We start from the raw sequence: 22,577 nt of genomic DNA on the forward strand, positions 1-22,577 counted from the left end.
ATCGAGCTAGCTAGATACCGTAAGAGGCTGTATAAGCGGCAAATAACCTATAGCTCGGAAACACCACGATCTGGATGTATTCCATAGATCACAAAGACGTATTTATCCCTGATGGTATTCTAAGGGAACTATTAAATGACATGGTGAAGTGATGAGAGGGCCCGAAAGGGTAGTAGTGTAACGCTGGAAAGACAAAAGAAAATCTTACAGGATGACATTCATCATTGGTATTTGAAACTACTGGTTTCATTATGTGACAGGCATATGATATAACGTCATGTGGATGCTCACAAGTACGTCGAGATTTGCGTTGCGGTGCTTACTTGCGTTTGGGTTTGGGTCGGATGAAAGGATCTGAGTCCTTCTTTTTGCGCATCATCGGGGGTCGGGGCTTGGGAGGACCTTGGTTGGCAGCCTAGATTGATAAGATATTAGTATGAGCGATCAATAAGAGAAATCAGCCAAGAACATGGCACTTACATCTGCTTCTGGTCTCGTTGGCAGAGCCCTTGTTGGGTTATTTTCGGTGGGATACGCCTGGCCATCGCGAGAAGGTTTGATGAGACCCTAAGAAATTGTCAGATATGTGAACGCTAGGTATTTGATTCGGTAAGTGGGAAGACTCACTCCCGGCGGGCCGTTGTTTGGCGGGCCCTTGTAACCATTTCCAGCATTGGCCACTGGGTTGTCGCGAGGGGGAGCAGAAAGACCCGGGTGACCACTGACTCGAGAGACATTCGGACCACGAGCAGTCGGTCCAGATAGACCGGGATGACCGCTACCCAATGGGCCTCTTGGTGCATTGATTGGGGCATTTGGCTGCCCGGTACGAGGACGTTGCGCTTGTGGCCCACCAGAGGTAGATTCTTCACGCTTTCTCTTCGCGGGATTATCGGAATGCTTCAATGGCGGAGTTGAAGTTGTGGCTTGAACAACGGGGACTTTGGGGTTGTGTCTTCCCAGTTGACGCTCTCGCCGACGCTCTACGTTTGCATCTTGACGCTGCTTGAGGTTAAACTCCTCTCTCTTAATGCGAGATTTCTCGAAATTTGTAAGAACTTTCGTGGACTCGCAGTCGTGGGACGAATGGCCACATTCACCGCATTCACCGCATCGTACAGCACGGCAGGAGATTCTGGTATGACCAGATTGACCGCAGCGGAAACAGGTTCCTCGGGCATTGTCCTTTGCCTCGTCATTGTCGCAGTTGTGAGTGAAATGGTCGGCGCTTCCACAGATGCCACACATTTTCGTCGTGTCTAAGCCCTTGCCTCCTCCAGAAGGTCCATCGGGTCGTGGAATTGAAGGTGTACCGCGCCCAGAGGCAGACACCGAGACGGAGCGCGAGTCAAGGCCAATAGACGCCGATGAAGGCCGGGAAATTGGTGGTACAGGGGGTTCATATTCGGGAGAGGAGTTTCGGGCTTCTTCGGCGCCAAGGTCGACCATTTCAATCTCTTTGTAGCCAGTGAACTGCGGCTTCTCCAGGATTTTCACAATATCACCCTCCGTGTAAACATTTCGCTCCCGTGCGTTCTTGATGAGCCCATTCCAGAACTGGCCCTGCTCCAGGGACTGCGAGTTACCCAGAACCCAAAGCGATGACTTGGCACGGGTGAGACCGACGTTCATACGGCGGATATCAGCCAAGAAACCAATACCCTTGTTGGATGCTCGCACACAGGAGAAGATAATGACTTCGCTTTCTCTACCTTGGAAAGCATCAGTCGTATTAAAATCAACCTTGTTGAGAATGTCTTCGCCATATCGTTGAGTAAATTGGTTCTTGAGCTCTCTCAGTTGGCCTTTGTAAGGTGTGATGATGCCAACCTTGCCCGCAAAGTCGTATTCTTTGACATCTGTAATCAAACGATCATACAGTTGCATAGCCACTTGTAACTCCGCGTAATTGATCAAGGAATGGCCCCTGGCCGCAGATGAGTGCATGCCCTGAACATCGAAGAATCGGTAAGGACTGAGAAGTTCGCTTTGATGCCAGGGACGTTGGCGAAGCTTAGCCATGTCCGGTCCATCCTGCAACTTGCCATCGTAGAACGTCACACTGGGGAAATGACTGATGGCTGGGTGCATACGGTACTGTATATCCAGCAAGTGCACGTCTCGAGGGTGATTCTTCTGCATGCGGACGAACAAACTCTGCTCGTACTGGAACTTGGAGGCCATTTTCGACAGAACAGTTGGAGGCAACTGTTTGGGATCACCGACAAGAACACACTTCGAGCAGCCGTACTTCAGTGGGATGAGAGCACTGAGTTCAATACACTGTGCTGCCTCATCAATGATAACAGTCTCAAACTCAACATTCATACCCTGGAAAAGTTCATGTCCAGAACCACTGAGAGTAGTGCAGATGACATGAGATTCGTTGATGATTTGTTCTTGGATCCGGCGTTTATGCATGTCAGCATTGCGGGCCAGCGTATGGTTCTGATCACGGGCTTTATCAATGGACGTGCTCAGTTGAGATCGCTTCTTTTTCATCAAGTCGAACTCGCGCTCCAGCTCTTCCGGAGGAGGCAGTCCCTTTGCTCGTGCTTCATCGAGTCGCCCACGAAGCTCTTTGAATTTCGTATCAGTTGTTTTGTGCTCTTCGTAGAGCTTCTGCAAGTCCACGCCATTTCCTTTGCTGGGATCCTGGTTCAGGCGGGTATTGACCATCTCATCGAGGGTAACATCCAACACCTTGGTGTTGATTGCGTCGCTTCTTCCCAGACGAAGAACAGAAATCTTCTCTTGTCGACCATGAGTCGTCCGTACACCTTCCTTCAATCGCATAACTAACTCGTCGACAGCGGCATTACTAGGCGCACACAGGAGAAGTTTCTTAGAGACGGCATTTCTCGCAGGGGCACCATTGACTTTCATCGCTTGTTTCCCAAGTACGTCGCTCAGGAGACTTCCGACAAGTGCGATGATGGTCTTGGTCTTTCCAGAACCAGGGGGGCCTTGGATAAGAGTAAAAGCATCATTGTCAACAGCTGATTTGATGGCTTTTGCCTGGGCACGATTGACGGAGTAATTATCCATGATGGGCTGCAGCCTTGTGTCCGAATAAGTAAGAAGAGGTGAAGGCTTAGCTAAGACAATCTCTTCACACAGATCATAGTACTGCAATGCCATCAGGGCGCCATATTCACGCTCCACCGGGGTCAGAGAAGTGATCTTGGCACCCCATGCCTCAGTTCCCGGCCCGAAAGAAGACAGGAACTTGCTGCTGCCAGGATTGACCCGATATGTGACCTCCATCTTTTTGTTCTTCCGATTGACACCACAGACACGCGCGAGAACATGGGGAGCAGTAGGGTCGGCTGTGAGCTTGGGCGAGTTTGAGAACAAGACCAAATCACCTTCACCCATACTGAAATCCTTGGGAAGAATACCGAGCGGCTGGGTGCTGAATTCGATCCACGAGTCGACAGCCAATCGGGTCATAACTTTAACTTCGAATGGTCGGAAGGAACCTTCGTCCTTTGCCTGTTGGAAGCCTTGCCACGCCTCGAGAATCAACAAAGGTTCGAATGTACTCTGATAGTCGTCGGGTGTGCGGAACGTGTTTGAGACCAGGGAATAATCAGTGCGGTCCGAGGTAGGAGGAAGATCACCGGTTGCGAAAAAGTCCCAGGAGAGAATTGAGTGGTGAAGAGAACCGAGATCTGGAGCCAGGCGAGCACGCATGTCCCTGACAGATCGGTGGCGCTTTATTTTCTTGACCGGTTGCTGCTGAAGGGATTGTTTCTTGCTTAACTCGTAGGCCGCGACGGCCTCAGGTTTCTTCGGTTTGGCACCAAAGAGTTCCTTGTCTAACTCATCTTCGCTCTCAGAATCAGACTCGTCACCAGAGGAGACCATCATGCTATCTGCGGGGGTTGTATGATCTTTACCCTTGATACCAATACCTTTCAGGCCGGAGCCTTGTTCAGCTGTCTGTTCCCCAACGCCATAAGCAGGCATGTTCTTCTTGAGTCTGGCAAGCTCAATTTGATCACGCTTCTTCTTGGCTTCCCTCTCCCGTTCACGCTTCTCGCGGAAGGATAGGACGCTGGCGACGCCACCGGATCGTACAGGGGCAACTGTCTTGGGGAACATGCCCGGAGAGAACATCTCCGGACGATTCTTGACAGTCGTAGAGGAACGCATTTTGGCCTTGTCAGCTTCCCGCTTGGCTTGGGTTGCGAGACGAGCCTTGTTGAATTCAACAGACGAAGACAATTCAAGAAGAGTTTGGTCGGTCAAATTATCATCATCAAAGTCGTCCTCACTGATGCGTGAGGGGCTCGAGATATCAGAGGGTTTGGCGAAAGCGGTGATTGAAGATTGTTTCTTGAGAGAAGCAGTTGAGGCAGTGACGACAGGTTTCTTGTAGTATGCCTCCAATGAGCGGACTAATTCTGCCTTCTCACGCTGGTTGAGTATTGTTTTGATTGTGCCATTAACAGCAACCCCCTCAATAAAGCTCAACGCATCTGGCTTCACGGTGGTCACATTCATTCCACCCAATCGGCGCAGAAGCTTTGCCACCAACCCTACGAGTGTGGTTGCCAGGAACTCATCCTTTAATCTAAGCCATTTTACCATTGCACTCATTGTGGCAGTTGGTGACTTCAGGAAATTTTCCGACGCAGATGTCTGACCCGGATCCGCATTTCCTACAGCCCCCAAGAACACACCATACTGATCAAATAGAAGGTCTGCGAACTGAATCGTGTCACGGCAAAATTCGAGCATGACAGACTTATCATTACCCCGAAGATGCCATGCCTCGGTCTCATCAAAGATCGTAGTCAATGCCAGCCACAGATACTCCCAGAGCTTCTGCAGTGACATGACCTCTCGGCGATCAGCGAGATTACGAGTTCGCAACATACCGGTCTGACTATCACATAATATCTCTACGATATCTGTACCAGTGTATAGCATTCTTGGGGCCGGCGCAAAAGTCTTCATGTGAGAGATCCGACGGAATGACCAACTGAGGCCATAGATCGTAGTCGTGAACGAAGTCTGAAGCAGGTGAGAAATGGCATCTCGTCGGGCTGACTGGCCACTGACAGCCTTGATCAGGTCAACCGCAGCTGTGTAGGTGTCGTAGTCGGCGGCAAACAGAGCTGAAATCACAGCACTGCTTGTATCCTGGCTTCGGAACAACGTCTCTAGATGCTCGGGTGGAAAGTCTGCGAGACGTCCGATGATTCGACATGAGAGGTTGGTGAGATGACCATAAATCATGTTGAAGTGAGTCTTCTCCTTGTTTCCTTCTCCTTTCGTGGGGAACATCTCCAACCCCACCAGGGGCAAGATTCCTAGGAGAGCCGCACTTGACAGCGGCAGGTTATCCCGGTGGAGATTCATGATAACAGCATCCCAGATGGGCGCAGAGTAGGTAGATACTCCGTGCGCGAGGGTACCGTGCTTCAGAAGTGCCTCATAATCGGTCTTCAATGACTGGCACTCCAATGCCAAGGTGTTGCGTACAACTTCCATGCACTGCGCGCGAATATCCTCCTGTCGACTTTTCTCGATATCAAAAGTCGGGGGGTTGATGATTACACTGATGGTATCACCAACCACTCCCATTGTCTCTGCCAACACAATCCGAGTAACTGTACCCCGTGAAGACTCATTGTCTGTAAAGCGGCGTAGTGTTTGAAGGAGGCTGCTCAGGCCAACATTAAAGCAGTGGTAGCGTGACAAATTGGGATATTGGGTATCTTGAAGACGGCCAAGCAATTGCAACGTCAAGAATCGACAGGCAGACGGCTGGTGGGCACCCTTCAATGAGCCGAGGAAGGGATTGATCCAGGAGAGCATGTCCTTCAATGCGGACTTCTCAAAAGGCTCACCCTCGGCGGTTTGGAGGAGAAAGGCATTAAATTGTGTGTTGTAAAAAGTTTGTTCCATGATTGCTTGGGGAGAAATGGCTTGCATGGCATCCCAGAAGTCAGCCGGGGCTTTCTCAAGGAATAATTGGATAGTGTTGAGGAGGAATCGCAAGCTCGGCGCAGGTATGGAGAGATGATCCACGGAGAGACGGCAAGGGTCTATTTCCAACCCTCGAAGCTGGTGTGTAATTTGCTCCTTGTCCAGTTTTCGAACGACAAGCTGCATGCCTCGCCACAACCTCTGAATAACTGCAAATTGCGGGGGCTGTTGTGACGCAGCTTTGAGACCAATCAACAGGCCATCGCGAACGGCCCATTCAAATTCTTGGGTAGTAGGAGGCCGCGCGTATCGTGACCATGACTGAATAGCCCAGTAGCTTCGGAATTGGTTAGAATCAAAAAGAAAGCGAGAGACTGCAGGAATGTAATCTGAAACTTTCAAGCTTCGCTTTGTTTGAATAAGCTTGAATGGCTCGTCAAAATATTCCTGTAGGAGGCTTTCGTTGCGCAACATGGCTTCACAGCTCAGCGTCTCGAAAATTGACAGCAACGCAGCCCTATCCAAGACATCCAGCCCAATTTTCTCCAATGGGATCTGTTTCAATTGTGTTGTGGCGGTTGTCAAGTTGCGGGTGATTCTCCGAATGTCCCACTCGTCGATTCTCTGAGCAAATGCCTCAATATCATCTTCATGATAGTTCTCCTCCTTCAGCAGATCCACGAGCCAGATCTTGCCAATGTAATAATGCTTAATGCACAGATCACATTTCTCCAGCGACTCGTCTAGTTTGTTCAGGATCCAGTTCTGATCTTCCTCTACGCCATCCTTATGGTATGCCAGGATACGCATGGATGAGAGGAAACTCTCTCTTCGAGCCTTTGCTTCGGCCACAATATCCTTGATAGCCTTTCCCTCTTCATCCACTTGTTCTAAATCGTCATAGCGTCCATGATCGTCGTCGTCTTTTCGGGGGCAGAAAATGTGGGTAGCTTCCGGGAGGGCCTTGAGTTCTCTGTACAACACGCAATCCAATTAGTCCCAGCTTATTTCCCTCAAGGGATTCTCTAAGGCCCACCTAATTGCAGCAAGGAACTCCATGGCGACTGTAGTCTCAAATTGTGGAGATAGTGTATTGAAATGACAGAGTGCGGTGCATTTCCTTCATCCCATAGGCAGAGCAGCTAGAACATCGTTTCGCCGAGAGGTAGCACTGATTTCAAAGTGATTCCACGAGCTTTGACTCAACTGCCGACGATAGAATTGAATGATGTGGCAGAAAGCTCAAGCGAGGACAAAGTAATGTTGATAGCAGCGAGGAGTGTCCTCGCAACCGAATGCCGTATTTGACCACGATCTGCTAAAACTTTGACGATGGGAGATATGACAGATTGGTGACAAGATTTGACCTTCTCCCTCAAATGATTAGACTCTATGTTTAGCCAAAGCAAACGAGGAGAATATGACGAACAAAAATCCCCAGAGCAAACGCGGGATGCCGAAGTGTCATTGGCAGATTATCAGGGCGGTGAAGCGCCTTTCTACGCGTAGACGCGCTCTATTTTACCCAACTAGGAAACTATTAAGAAGGCGCGCTATCGATATAATAAGAGGCTGCAAATTAGAGCTGATTTTCTTACAAGGGTACGCTCGGAAAGCTTAGAGCTGTGCAGCGGGAATCTTAAATAGCCACATTAAGTAATTTCCTCGCTGAGGGATTGGATGAATAGAATACATGAATGCAGCCCCCCTATGCCGGCTCGTCCTTTCTGATAGAGAAAACAAACGAAACACATGAACAAGAAACAAAAACACAAAGATCGTTCAACAAGATATAGCATCCAGATAGGAAACAGACAACAGGAAACCTTCAAACGCGGGTGTCATGCACTTTGCAGGGACAGAAACGCTTTTGTACAAGGGAAACATGGGCTGGGCCAGACAGGCTAAGTGTAGAGCATGCATAAAGAACAATAAAAGGAAAACATTGGAGGCAGTGGGTAACAAAGCAAGGGTAAGAGTGAAGGGGGTAAAAACGAAGATCGCGCTAAACATCCGACCGAGTAAAGGAGTAAACCAGAACGCCTGCTTTCTATCAGGGAATATAAAAGGCTCTCAAAAATAAAAACACCACAGCATATTGCTCGTCAAAATAGGAATGGCGAGGGGGAATCGCAAAGAACAAACCAACAGGTCTGATGGGGGTAAAGTCATCAGCGACAGGTCATCAGGCTCAATGCAACGCAAGATGCGCTCCTCTATATCAAGTATGTACAGGAGGATCGTCAGGAGCCCGGAAGGGGTCTTCATGTTGATGGCGTGGGGTTTGCGTCGATTCCACTCGGGAGAGCATCGCAGCCGAGGTGAAATCGTTGCTTTGCTCGAAGCTCGGTCGACTCCGGTCAAATGAATGCCGAGTCCGGTCGTGAGATCGGCGAACATAGTCCACGGACTGTGGTCGCGGATACTGGTCAAGACTGGCGGTATAGTTGGTGCCGTTGCTGCCATTTTGACTGCGGGGGTTGTGGGTGTTTGAAGTTGGAGCCATGGATGGAGCATAGAAGGGCCGCTCCTCATCAATGACGGTGGTGTCCTGCTTCACATCGGGCTGCACTGGCTTCACCATTTCCGAAGAGGTGGCCGATTCATCACTGGGAGACGCGACCTTTGGACTGCCCGCTTTGGGGGGCATCGGAGGATCTTCTATGGCATCCAGATACTTGAATTTGCCCTGGGTCACTTGCTCGCGGATGATATCAACATCACGCGGGAAGAACACCTTCTGAATGGAGTTGTAAGTGAAACGCGGAAGCAAGCAAATCACAACAGTCATCAGAAGGACGACCCAGTAGCTCAATGATCCATACACTTCAGAAGCGGAATGGTAGAATTGACCAGAGGAAGTAAAAGATGTGTAAATGCCGGTCCACAAGAAGATGAGAAGACTACTGATGGCGTTGATCAGAGAAGTAAACCAATCCCACCGGTAAGTATTCATCATAATGTAGAGGTTGCTAGCAATCACAGCACAGGATGCGACAAGAATTCCGATACGGGCTCGATCATTGATATTCCGTCCAGTGTCGTTGACGAAGTTTGCTGGCGCGTACAGAAGGTAAGGCATGAAGAAACAGATAATCGACTGGTACATGCCGTCGGCCATGTACATCCTGTCTTAGGTTAGTACGTCTCGAAACACCACCAGGGTTGGGGAAAGGATTTAAGTACCAGAACTTAAGTTGCGACCATTCCTTCCGCTCGATACCTCTCATGTACAATTGGGGCACGGCAAGAGACACCTTATCGTCCACGTCTTGATCGAAGATACCCATGAAGATCACGGGCAATGAAGTGAAGGCGAGGTTGACCAACACAATGTAGGTATAGTCGAAGAGATAGGAACAATCAAAGTCGTTATAGATACAGTACCAAAACAGGGCGAACGTCCACACAAGATTCTCGGAAAAGTCAGTAATGATGCAAAATGATATTCAGTATCAACGCCACATACCTTGTAAAAGAAGTTGGCCGTGCATTCTCCGAGGCGACGGTAAGACCATCTCCCATGCACCAAAAGAAGGCGCTGGAGGTATCGGAACTGGCCAATGGCATAATCAGAAGACATGACAGCTTGTCTACCTTCTTCACCAGCAATACCGACACCGACATCGGCCTCTTGAATCATAGCCACATCGTTGGCACCATCACCAACGGAAAGAGCCATGATGTTCAATCCGTTTTTGACCATGTTCACGACAGCGGCTTTCTGTGCAGGACTGACACGGCAGCAAAGAACGGCCTTGCACTGCTTGCATAGCAAAAGGAATTTTTGCTTCAAGTCATCTGACAGCATCAGCTTGAGGGTTTCACCATCGACGACCACGGCGTGCGTAGCCTCAGGCGGTGTATGATCAGCACGGGCAGCAACAAGTTCCTCGTCAGAACCAGTCAACCCGAAAGTTTGCAAATGCTTGTCGAGTTCGTCCTCGGCCTGTTGGAATTCAGTCTCGGCAATGTTCAGCACAATCAGCTCCATGTTGTTATTGAGGAGGTTGCAAGAGAAGCCAATGTTGATGGCAGTCTCAACCTTGTCACCGGTAAGGACCCAGAGTTTAATACCAGCGTCCGCGAGAAGCTGGATTGTATCGGGCACGCCATCCTGAAGTCTGTCCTCAATGGCAGTTCCTCCAATAAGCATAAGGTCCTGTTCAATCTCACTAGAAACCTTCTCCAGTTTCTCCTCACGGTCTGTGATCGAAGCGGCAGCGATATCATGTTCCCTAACCCACGTGTAGTATTCGTCCTCACTGAGCACTCGATCGGCAACACACAAGGTCCGAAGTCCTTCCCGGGCGAACTCCTCCAGGTGCTCTGCGGTCTGTCGACGAAGCTCCTGTTGTTTGCCACGGGCTAGACGGGAGTAAATGATACTGTCCGCACCCTTGCAGAACAGGCGAATAGTACCATCGGGCATTCGGATGATTGCACTCATTCGTTTTCTAGATGAGTTGAATTCAAGGGTGTTCAAAACTCTATATGTGCGTTCCTCGCCCATGATATTCAGGAGAAGATCGTCACCGGCTCGGCCCAGAACAGTGAATCCACAATCTCGAGCAGTGCTGACCAACGCTGCCTCGTCGGGAGACTGGGCCTTGAACTCGATTTGAGGGGGATCGCCCGGAGTGTGCTCGGTAATGACAGTGTGACACAAAGCAAGAGCCAGCATGAAGTCCTCAGTACAGTGCTTCTGCCGCTCTCCAGATTTTCCTCCCAAGTCGGCCACGAAGTTTGGGGCAACGAAAGTCAGCTGGTCGTCGTGCAAGTAAGGGTTGTCATGAATGTCACGCAACAGACCCAGCATTCGCTTTGCATCAGTAGCAATTTGTTGCCGAGCCACTGCGGCCTCTGTATCTGCATCAGCTCCCTCGCGACGCCGCATGCCGATCTGGGCTTCTGTGTAAGCCTCTCCATATGCCTGGCCGTTGACCGTACATTTCTTGAACTCCATCACGTTTTGCGTCAAGGTACCGGTTTTGTCAGAAAAGATGTACTCGACTTGACCGACGTCGTCCGAAATGTTCCAAGACTTGGGCACACAATAGAGGCCTAGTCTCTCATAGTACATGAAAAGATCGCTGTGGATGAAAACCGCTTGGATGGTCCGAACAATTTCAAGAGAAATGTAAAGCGAAATGGGAACCAAGTTCTGGAACAGGATGACAGCAGTCCAGAAGGTGACAATACCAGTGACAGGCGGTGTACCTCCATAGGACCCAAAATCGAAGTAGTCCAGAGATTTGTTTGGCGCGGCCCATGCGATTCCATTCACAATACCAGCGACAAGGCACATGAGGAATAGGATGAAAAAGTTGTGAATGACGTTCCAGTTGAGATCCTTGGCCATACGAGGTCGCTTGGCTGGAGTCGCACCAGAGTTAAGCATGATCTTGCTCTCTCCGCCGGTGAAGAGGACAACACCAAGGACCCATTCGGTACTCTTCAAAGTGCAACCACGGAGCAAGATGTTGTTGATAGAGATGGGCTCAACCATCTCCTTCCGCGGAGCTTCAGGGAAACGTGGGTCGCGTTGGTCCCAACGCACGGCACCGTTGTAAGAGTAGAGATTGGCATGCGGGGCCTCACTTTCGATCACAAATTCGGCCTTTTCGCAGTCTCTGGCATGTCGAATTTGACGACCACAGTGAAGAGCTTGGCGGACTTTCAAGTTGGTCTCTCCATCCAGGCCTTTTGTTTCGATATAACAGGCGCCATCTGGATCAGAAGTGGAGAGAATCACGATATCGGCTGGAATCGGATCTTCATTGTACAAGCGGACGAAGTCACCAACTTGCAGACTTTTCCAATACTCTCGCTTAAATCGGGCCTTGCCGGGTGTCTGCTTGGACATGTCCAAGACAGATCCATGTCTCTTGTCCGGTGTAGGCTCCACAACGCTCTGCCGAGCTGCGCTGTTCGGAGACAGAAACTTGTTTTCATTATTGCTCATCATCGGCCAATCTTCGCGAGCTTCGGGCTGAGGCGATGGAACATCGGTCATGGGGATGGCGACGTCTTCTGCAGCTATGGAGTTGCGCTGGGTGTAAATCGATGCCCGGGGATCTGCTGTACTCATGAATGAGGCACGTCTTTGACCCTCGTCATCTTCTCTTTTCTCTTTCTTCTGAAATTGAGAAGCAATCCACTTATACGAGGCAATCGAGGCCCTAGTACAAGCCTTCTTGATACGACGCCATAAATCAATGTTGTCTTCTGTCGAATTGACATTGTTCCACTCGACCAGTCTGTAAACCGGAGAATTGTTCACCTGATTGTCAGACACCGTCCGCCCCCAATCCTCAATCGCGTCTTTGATAGCGGTCACGACAATAATGACGATTAGAGGAACGGCGTTCAGACCGGGGTTGTTGGCACCGAAAATGGGAAAGAACTAGAATATCATCAGCCAATGTTGATCGGGATTGAAGCCAGAGAAACAAATCTGCATACGTTAAGAATAATGACAAACAAGAAATAGATGTTCGCAATGTTGTGAAACTGTAGCCAGACGTTGTAGGGAACAAAGGTGAGTGCTGTATACTTGGCAGTGCGAATTTTGTTTCTGGGATACGTGATTCGCAAATGACCGTCCTCATCTCGTTCTGATTCCGGGATGGGAATGCTGAAATAGATTCTCCGATTCGGTCCTTCTTGCGGGGTTTCGGGTCCGCTATTGGTTGAGCTGCTTGTATTGTTCGATTTTCGCTTTTCGTCTCTCATATCTGAGCGTTTATGGAAGCGATCAATAATAGAGACACGTTTCTTGATACCTCCAGCTCCGGGAGCTCGTGTGGTAGCCCATCTTTGTCGTTTCGTCGGCTTGGAGACGTTGCTGCTGACCTCCCGAATGTCGCTACTTTGCGCGTTGTTATCATCCCCATTGTCTCCGGGGAAATGCACGGAATCCATCTGGGCCATTCGTGGGCCCAAAGAGGGCATAAAACTTGACAGGAACGTTGATTATTGGTAACTGACAAGCATCCGGTGTAAGACCGGAATCCGACAGCGCCGGGCGCAAGGAAAGATTGCCGGCCTGGGTGCGTTCACAAGGTTGGAGGGCGAGGAAAAAGCAATGTCATGGGCGAGGCAGGTCTCGGGCAAGTCAGGGGGTTCTATAGGCGCGTATTGGATATGTTGTTGTCGACGAGCTCGGGAGGAATCGTCCAAAAGCAATTCAAAACAAGGTTTCCGCGGCCGATCGTAATGGAATATTATTGCAATGCGAAAGCCGGGGGGTTATAGGGCGCACCCACAAGGGGCCATTCAAATACTTTAAGTGAAAAGATATAAAGAGAAGAAGCACCCGTGTGGTTAATTTTTGCTTCGAGGGGTGTGAGAGAGAGAGATGGAGGCCACCCTGAGCTCGTATCTCAGTACGGGAGTATGTAATATTGTTACCACCCGTGCTTACCGATGGGGCCGGGCCAAGATACCTCTGCTTTGTCATTCAAAGTGGACTTGGCAGGAGATTTTCACACGCGTCAACTTATTATATTGGTATAATTTGGTATGATGTGTATTGATTATGTTTTACACTGCCTCTTTTCTCTCGGTCTGGGCATTTTTAGCCATTTTTTAGCCATTTTCATTCATGTTAGCCTGCAGGATAGATGTCACCTAGGGCTGATGGGTTTAAGTAGCCCATGTATACAATCTCGGACTCAAGGGACAATACCTGTAAAGTCCGGTAATATAATGTCCAGCCCCGTTCCGACCCCCTTCTAAATTTCTAACTGTGGGAATCGGATTAATCGGCACTTAAAGTCTGGGACGTTCAGAATATATTGATATACGGTACTATCGAGATCTGGACTTGGAGATTGGTAAGAAAAATGAACTTGTGTTTTATTTCCTTTCAGTGGGTATAGCGGCACTGCTACCCGTTAGCAGATATGATCGCTTACAATTAGGTAGCCTTAACGGGGGGGGGGACTACATAGGTGTGCACCCCAGTTCTTCATTAAGAAAAAGCCCTCTGTATCCGTTGGATCCGTATGCAGACTCTGGAGTAACGGTTATTGGCCCACAGCTGTTGTTTCTTCGCCCCCACTATGAACTAATTTAACAGCTGGCCTTTTCCTTATGCAAGTTCTCTATAGATAAAACACATCTAAGATTCTTACCCCAAAGTTTCGATGTATCTCGGTGGCCCATGGATATAATCAATATATGCGGTCATAACTAGGTATTCAAAGAGTCAATCACCCATTTTCTATCGCCTCCTTTAATGATATCAGACCCAGCTTTCGGGGTCGGAGCATCAATCCTGAAACAACCGACACGGCACGAGCTTCCCCCGTGGGCCGGTCCACCCTGAGTCAGCTTTCTTATTTTTTCTTCATATACCCGTGGACGGTCTACTGTACTTCCGTACAACAGGTATCTTATGGGTAGCATCTGCCAAATTCCCATATGGGGCAAAATATCATTGGACCCGATTTTATGCGTGTATTATTTTTTTATGTAAAGGATACATCCCGGCTCCTTGTTCTTGGCAGAAAATTCGGCGATTATCTAGGAGACTCCTGAATAGGGCCGATCATTGTAAAAATTCGCACGTTGCCCGGGACCTCCATTCCCCCTTTCTACTAGCCCTACCAAATCCCCATCTCTCACGAGCTGCAGATCTCAAGGCAAGGGGTCTGAAAGCTACACTCTGCATACAGTTCAACGTTCAAATAGTGTGGTACAATATATTCCATACAACATACTATGTGTATGTGGCCGTCAGCACGGTTGCCCACGAACTGTTAGAGTGGACCCGATGTGTAGCGTATCATCGCTTTGACTAAACTTAATTGGAGTATTATTATTCCTTATTGTTGTGCTTCGTTTTGACATAGCGAAAGGAAAAAAAAATTCAGGAAGAATCGGCTTCCGTGGCAGATTTAATGTAGATCAAACGAGATTTGTACTTCGGGTGTTAGTATGGAATATGGAGTACGGAGAAGTAATAATTCAATAGTAGTAGACTGGATGAGCCGCGGATCGACGCCACTAGGAATGTGGCTGTCAGATCTACAATATACAATATAACATATAACATATAGCATACATACTCCGTAGCCAAGTATGCTTTAGGTAGTACAAGGCATGTGCTCCTAATGTATAGTATACAAATGTCAGTTCAATCTCAAAACCTCGATATTAGTTCCGTCTCAAAGAAAGTAATTAGATTGTTAGAGTTTCAACTTAGGTTGAAGTGGAACAAAGGAAATTCGATGAGTCAGCACTCATGTGACATCGCGCCGAAGCGGCGCGTTGGACGCGATATGCCTCGTTTTAACAGAAAAATCCTCAACATACCCCAGTCATGCGGACCATAAAGGAATTATTGTTTAATAAGCCTGTATTCACTCGTGCTGACTCGAACAGCCCACCCAAGAAGAAAGAAAGCACCGAACTCGCAACCGAATCTTCACCCCTCACCGAACCCTCCTCCTTTGTATTCGATCAGATATCACCAGAATCTGAACAAGATGCCGAAGCCCACTTAAGTGCAGCATTGTATCTATCAACCCAGGATACCCTACTTCAACCCCCTACGTGGCAACAAAGTTTCCAAAGCATCGACTCGGCCACCAGGGTCTCATCTCTGAACGAGAGCTTCAACGGATCTCAGCGCATCATCAAGGATGGCAAAGAGGTTGTCATCAGCTCTGATGGAGAAGACACAGACTCGATATGCTCGTTGGAGGACCCAAAGAACCTTTTCGCTCCAAAGTCTAAAAAGAAGGATGAATTCACACCTCCCAAATTCCCCACGAGGATATCATCGCCAAAGAAATACAGACACACTATTGACTCTCTCGTTCACGATGCAGTGGATGATAATGAGGTTGAAGCCAGTGTCTCCCGGGCGAGAGCCAATTATGCGCCGAAGGAACTAAACGGCGAGGAGCCCGGAAACGACCCGTCCGGCACTGGATATGCTCTGAATGAGACCATGTTGATCTCAGCGCTTGGCAAGAATGAGGACGGTGTTGGCGGTCAACGTTTGATAGGTGCTATTAGAAGAACCGATGCTCTTGACCACGGCCGCACCTGGCCATTCTTTGATTGCACACAAACATTGCCGCAGGCCCCCCAATTTCCACGGGATCTGTTCGCACCTGGGACAAGTATGGATATATTAAGGGGTGAGCTTCAAAAGAGTCGTCATTTTTTTTCTCCACATGTTGACTGATTTGCAGAATCCGAGTCTCGCGAGCGCCAGTTCATGTCAGGCGAATTTATTCAGATGGCTTTGTCCAAAGGACTTTTGCCGGACGCATTCGTTTTGTGGATGTTCCGTTCCAGTTCGTCTTATAGTATCCTTTGTTCATTGACTTGAAGCTAACATGCCTTCAAGTACCATATGAACGTCGAGAGGAACTGAGTTACGCTTACTATCGAATTATTAAGGTTTGTAATTGCTCTTATATCGAACTCACACCGACATTGACTAACTGAATATATAAGAATATGGATGTGGAGCGATTAAAGTTGATCATCCGTCCCGCCGATATCGATGACCTTTTCTCGCGATTAGGTGCTAGGAGCCAGGCTTTGGATCCTTCCAAGAAGATTGTCCCAGTTCTTTCCCAATGTATGGCCTAACCATCTTGGTCGTGGTCTCGTTTTTGCTAATGAACACCGTCAGATATTACTCCGGATTCTGCGTTGAAAGATCATATTACCTTTGTTTCGGTGCTGAGATTACTTAGAGAAACTGCTGGCTTGTGAGTTTCCTCCCCCCCTCAACCCCAAACCCTGACAATGCACGACTGACAAATTTGTAGATTCGCAGAAGACACCCAAGAGCGGGTAGTACTACTATTGTTACGTCTTACACTTGATGTTTCATTGACAGCGAATTCCATGGTATCTTCAGAGCTTCAGTGGACCATCAACGCTGTGTTGGATCCTGAGAATTTCTATGAAACCAGCGCCAAAGATTCGGTGAATATTCTCCTATATCTTGTACGACTCTCAAAGCTAACAAGATATCAGTTACGTCGAGTCTGCGCCACTTTCCACGCCACGGTACACGATGCTTGCATCCAGAGTCAAATTGTGCATCATATCTTACCCACCTCTCCATGGTTTGCACTGATACGATGTCGCCTGGCTGTTGCATTTCTGTTACAAAGCCCGGATCCTCTCACCGAGCCCCCTGAAAAGCTGCTCGATATCAAACGTATCACATTGCTACTGCTCAGCGATAAGCGTTTCCAAGTCAAGCGCTTCAAGGGTATAGCTGACCACGACTGGAGGGAATTAACTTCACTCACTGCTCTTCTCAATGTCGCGATTGACTCGTCTGCGTTGGAGTTGAATTTCAGCAGCACACAAACCGAGAAAGACTACGACGCTGCCATCGACAGGCTGGCAGCTCAGATCAAGATGATCTTCTGTTCTATTCAGGATTCCGGTGCCTCACATGTGACACGGACGGTGGCAAAAAGTGAACTCGAGGCCTTGCACTACCGAATTGTTTATTCTGTTCGGTCCAAGCCACCGCCGAAAACCACCATTTTCGAGTCACATGTAAAGGAGAGAAATGGTAACATTCGGAGTCATTTTAGCAACTTTGCTGCGCTTGCTGCTGGAAAGCAAAATCCAGAGACCAGACAAGATACGTATCCGTCTACGGCGCCAGGCGATGCGGCTAATGGTGACACAGAGATTCCCATCCGTGGGCATGACCAGGTATCCTGATCATATTGGCAGTTTAAGTCCCAGGATCTCCATTCACTCCGAAGAAACAGAAATACTGCGATCGGCTGAGATGTTGAAATACCAGATTTCCCTTCTACCATGGACGCTATGACGATTTAGAACAAGTGGATGAAGAGGGAAAGGCTATCAAGGATATTGTGGCCGAAGCAAAGGCTCGGAGAGTTTCCTCTCGTCCATGCGCATCCTGGCATACCACAAGGATGGCGTAGAGGAAGATCAGAACTGGATCCTGAACAAACCCCCTTATGACTTACGACCTTTATGATCATGCCATCAAGAGCGACATTCTTCGCCCAAGCATTTTATCACGGAATACCATTGTAGTGAAGAATATGGAATGAAAACCATCGCTAAAAGAGTTCGATCATATTCCATATCAGACTTGAACTGTGCAAAGAAATCCCCTCTGTCTATGAAGATGGCCAAGAGAGGCAAAGATTATCCGAACTATAACACACGAAATACAGCAGTCGCAAACGTGAAACACAAGATTGAACAAGTAATACACCCTTAGTCGTAGAATTTCCGGTTAGGGTTCTTGCCGAAGAGTGTCTCTCGGACTGCAGGGAGAGCATCAATTTCCAGCAGTCGCAGACGCTCCTCGAAAGTATTGTTGATCTCAATCTTGCCTTGTCCACCGACAATAAACACACCTCCAGCACTGCAACGTAATTAGTCTCTTTGGCGTATAATGGGAGGGGGGGCGAATAAACTCACGATCCCTCTGGCAACGGCTCCGACTCGTCCAAAGTCACGGTCACCTCCGAGCCAACTTTGTCCTTGTACTCCTTGGCAGCCTCCTCAATAGCCTTCTTGGTAACATCGAAGTCCTTCTTCCGCGAGCGAATCGCAACGTTATCCTCGTTCAGATAATACAGGCCCTCGAGGACCAGCCCCTTGAGCATGGCCTGGTACTTCTTCTGATCGCCGGCAGCCACCTTGGCAACCTTCTCACGAGCATTCTGGAACAGCTCATCGAGGAGCTCCTGGCGGCCACCAAGCACGCGGAGTCGGGTCTTGTTGGCGAGTGTGGAGCGGGTAATCTGCTGGGACATGGCGGCCTGCTTGAACTTCTTCTCGTAGAGGGTATCGATGGCGGCAGTTTCCTGGCGCACCAGCTTGGACTTTTCGATCGCAAATTCTTCGTCGGCCTTCAGCTGGATCTCTCGAGCCTTCTCGAGGGCTTCTTGCTTGATGAAGGCGGTCATCTTGCGGAGCTCGCCCGCGACCTGGATTCAATGGCGATCAGTCCAACTCAAGCTTCACGAGACGTAGAGTAAACGGGCAAACATACCTGATCATCTGAAAGAGCATGGCTTTGTGACATTCTGGCGGTTCACTGCTGTATAGCTTGTTGGGGGTGGAATGACGTGGGGAAGAGGGAAAGGATGTTGTGTCCAACTAAGCTCGGATTGCGTTGCCTTGGCGTTCCGCATCCAGGTCCTCCGCACCCCCCTCGACAACTTACCCTTCCAGCGTGATCCTGTCATTCCCTATAGTTTTATCTCAGTTATGGCTTCTTTACTCCGGTAGTTTCTTCTACTTGGTGGTGCGCCTCTCCCAACTGTCCCTCGACCCGGCCAATGCACAACACACAACATGGGCAATCTAGGGGACTTGTCGCCGGAGGGAAGTGTTGCGGTAAGATCAACGGAAACCAGGATATACAGCGAGACGAGATCAAAATCTAACGATATCAGGTTGGTGTAATCGTTGGGCTCATTTCAACCAGTCTCCAGGCCATCGGGCTCACACTCCAGCGCAAGTCGCATTTACTTGAGGACGAAAAGCATCCCTACGATGTGCGCAGACCCCCCTACAGGCGCCGACGATGGCAAATAGGAATGGGGATGTTTGTGATTTCCAATATTGTTGGAAGTACCATCCAAATTACCACACTTCCGCTACCAGTTCTCTCGACGCTCCAAGCGGTCAGTAGTTTCCCCCTCCATGCACGGCGGAGATCATTTGCTGATAGGAATGCCGATTAGTCCGGACTAGTGTTCAATACCGTATTTGCAACCCTCATCCTCGGTGAACCCTTTACTCGATATTCTCTCGCAGGCACCGTTCTCGTCTGCATCGGTGCATTGCTGATTGGGACCTTCGGCGCCATCGGGGAACCCGCACATACCTTAGATCAGCTTTTGTTCCTCCTCCAGCGACAGCCTTTCCTTCTGTGGATGGGTGCCACTACCCTGCTGGTTGTTGTGGTACTCGTAGGCATTAAACTACTGGAACATTTCGTGCCATACTCGCGCGCGAAACCCTCGGCCTCCGGTCATTTTTCACCGCATCTGCTGCGACTACAAAGCCGAATGAGGTTGATCCGCGGCATGAGTTATGGATTCGTTAGTGGTATACTGTCAGCTCACTCCCTTTTGCTGGCAAAGTCGGCAGTGGAGCTTCTGGTGCGCACAGTGGTAGACGGTGTGAACCAGTTCAATCGTTGGCAATCATGGGTCATCCTGCTGGGAATGATCTTCCTAGCGCTCACACAGCTGTTCTATCTTCATCGGGGGCTAAAGCTATGCAGTACTAGTGTACTATACCCTTTTGTGTTCTGCATCTACAACATAATTGCCATCCTGGATGGACTGATCTACTTCCGGCAAGTGTCTCGACTGGCAGGCTTGCATGCCAGTCTCATCGCTCTGGGAACCATAATCCTCCTGGGTGGTGTCTTGTGTCTCTCATGGCGACTTGAGGATATCGACAATCATGCCGCCGTCACTACTGTGGGTCCGACGCAGACCGGACTTGGGCCAGGTATGGCACTCGTGGAAGAGCACTCTCCGTCATCACCTGGGTTACTGGACAGCCAGGATGAGGAATCACAGATTGGAGAACGCGAGCCACTTCTCAACCCGAAGACCCAAACTCGACATCTCTCATACCAGCGTGGAAGAGCTCCAAGCTTACCGCTCAATTTAAATTTTGATCGCGACTCAGTCGATCTAAATCCCGCATCTATTTGGGCTGAGATCGATGATTCGGACTATGAATCCACCGATGGAAACACAAGATCCTCGATAGATCACCGACGCAGCATCAGTGGCAGCGCAACGCTAAACGGCCCATTACGAGGTCTAACACGAAACTCCACGGTCGGCGCTACCCCACAAGATCGCGAAAGGGGATCTCGCCGAGCCCAGGGATCACTGCGTGGGAACCAATGGCGTCGCACCTCAGCACCCAAGAGTGGTTTATCGGCCGCCCATCGTAAACGTCGGGGAACCGGGGGTCTGCTTACATCTGACCAACAAGTCGGTGGGTACGGGACCATCCAAGAGGACCACGATGATACCCACTGGCACGACGACCCCCCTATCCATCGTTCATCTGATGCCAGGTCTGGTCTTCTTGTTGGGCCAAGGAGGGCTGTGGCAGGTGTCTGGAAGTTCGGGAGACGATATCTGTCTCGGTGGAGCAGCCCGCAGGCGGGCAGTCAAGCTGAGATTGACCCAGAGGATGACTCTTCCTCGTCCCTACTCCCACACTCTGCCGTCCCTCTTCCACGAACACGTTATGTGCAGGGAACCCCAGTTCAGGAATCTGACACCCTTCAGCCACCACCACCCCCTTGACACTTTCCATTATACTCTTTCCCCAATGACCTCCATATAACGTCCACATTCCCTCCGACCTGTCAATTCTCTTCGCTTGGGCACTACAACCCCAGTTTTCTCTTTGCTTCTCGATTTTCAATGCCCATGTACAGTAGTCCTCTTCGTCGGACATACCGCGCGCCACCCACTCAGATTGCTCTATCGCTCCTAGCTCCGGTCGAGAAAAGACCTGTCTCGATCTCTCTTTTGTCTCCTGCCATCCACGTCAAGATACTATATGTGATATGATACCACCCCGTTCGATTGTATAGCTCCGCGCAAATGAATATAAAACCCGATACGATGTGTCCAGACCTCTATATGATCACAAGTACCCATGGGAAAACCGGTCATCCGAGTATCTAGTTATACTCCATTATAGTGACAATGCAAAGATCGTAAGTAAACTAGTTCCGAACTCCGTTAAGGTCTGTTGGCTGTGTGGCATGGACCTCTTGATATGCAGGTCAGCGAACTTTCTTACTCTCTCCCCATGCACGCCAAGTATACATCTCTTCAATTCAGAAGTAAATTGGGCAGGTTTGAAATTGATACTAGTAATCATGCAGAACATTAAAATAAATTGAATTCCGTGAATATGGTTGAGAATATATATCTGAAAAGTCGTATATAGTAACCCTCGCATCAATGGATATGTCCGAGCTGGACTTGTAATATACAAGTTATACTCGAGTGTCTAGATAACTGTATTTTATGACCAAATCTCCCAATAAATATCTAGAAAGCATACATTCTTTTTGTGACTGAATTTGCCGTCCCTTATGCTGTCTATAGTGGGACCTCACGCACTATAGGGTGGAGACAGGATAATCCAAGTATACCCATAGACGATCATGACTACAAACAAGAAGTCCAAAGGAACAGAATCCGATTGCTCCATACCATACATAATGTAAACCAGCTCGAGCCAAAGCGGTGCAAAAACTGAACCGAATGGCATTGAGAATCCGTAACCACAGACCACGGCAGGGGATCAAAAGACAATTAACACACTCGAGATTAGACAATGAGGAAAATAACATAGTGGCCAAGGAAATAAGTTAAAGACTAAAGGCAAAAAAAAAAAAAAGACCAAAGAGAAAAGCCACTTCGCCGACGAGTTTCAATGCACCACGAACACCTCCATCCTCCGCCATTGTCTAGGTAGAGGGGGGAAAACAAAAGCCAAATTAGCGATGTAGCCCAGATTTGCCTGCTTGCGCTCTCTTTCTCTTTTCTTGGTTTCTTTTTTTTGGCTGACATTTTTTTGGGTTTGTTTTAGTTATTGGAAAG

General features: G+C 48.9%; 5 protein-coding genes across 5 annotated transcripts; 2 read left to right on the plus strand and 3 right to left on the minus strand.

The window, feature by feature from the left end:
• Positions 1-319: 319 nt before the first annotated feature.
• On the minus strand, positions 320-6,999 carry N7447_007126 (putative tRNA-splicing endonuclease; the record flags this gene model as incomplete). Its single annotated transcript, XM_057231388.1, has 4 exons — positions 320-415; positions 481-567; positions 628-6,913; positions 6,977-6,999. 4 exons carry the CDS (start codon positions 6,997-6,999, stop codon positions 320-322), a joined length of 6,492 nt encoding a protein of 2,163 aa, XP_057086478.1.
• A 1,162-nt stretch (positions 7,000-8,161) lies between these two features.
• Positions 8,162-12,864, minus strand: N7447_007127 (ATPase P-type K/Mg/Cd/Cu/Zn/Na/Ca/Na/H-transporter; the record flags this gene model as incomplete). The annotated part of the gene is made up of 4 exons (XM_057231389.1): positions 8,162-9,068; positions 9,127-9,356; positions 9,410-12,346; positions 12,406-12,864. The coding sequence occupies 4 exons, from the start codon at positions 12,862-12,864 to the stop codon at positions 8,162-8,164; spliced, it is 4,533 nt and encodes a 1,510-aa protein (XP_057086479.1).
• A 2,404-nt stretch (positions 12,865-15,268) lies between these two features.
• N7447_007128 (uncharacterized protein) lies at positions 15,269-17,655 on the plus strand (the record flags this gene model as incomplete). Its single annotated transcript, XM_057231390.1, has 7 exons — positions 15,269-16,094; positions 16,149-16,253; positions 16,307-16,359; positions 16,417-16,543; positions 16,598-16,676; positions 16,737-16,896; positions 16,948-17,655. The coding sequence occupies 7 exons, from the start codon at positions 15,269-15,271 to the stop codon at positions 17,653-17,655; spliced, it is 2,058 nt and encodes a 685-aa protein (XP_057086480.1).
• A 531-nt stretch (positions 17,656-18,186) lies between these two features.
• Positions 18,187-19,003, minus strand: N7447_007129 (H(+)-transporting V1 sector ATPase subunit E; the record flags this gene model as incomplete). The annotated part of the gene is made up of 3 exons (XM_057231391.1): positions 18,187-18,337; positions 18,394-18,905; positions 18,971-19,003. The coding sequence occupies 3 exons, from the start codon at positions 19,001-19,003 to the stop codon at positions 18,187-18,189; spliced, it is 696 nt and encodes a 231-aa protein (XP_057086481.1).
• Positions 19,004-19,275: 272 nt separating this feature from the next.
• On the plus strand, positions 19,276-21,263 carry N7447_007130 (uncharacterized protein; the record flags this gene model as incomplete). Its single annotated transcript, XM_057231392.1, has 3 exons — positions 19,276-19,317; positions 19,377-19,607; positions 19,668-21,263. 3 exons carry the CDS (start codon positions 19,276-19,278, stop codon positions 21,261-21,263), a joined length of 1,869 nt encoding a protein of 622 aa, XP_057086482.1.
• Between the last annotated feature and the right edge of the window lie 1,314 nt (positions 21,264-22,577).

The sequence above is a fragment of the Penicillium robsamsonii genome (assembly GCF_028829455.1).
Source record: "Penicillium robsamsonii strain IBT 29466 chromosome Unknown utg000003l_segment0_segment0, whole genome shotgun sequence".
In the NCBI taxonomy this organism is placed as follows: domain Eukaryota; kingdom Fungi; phylum Ascomycota; class Eurotiomycetes; order Eurotiales; family Aspergillaceae; genus Penicillium; species Penicillium robsamsonii.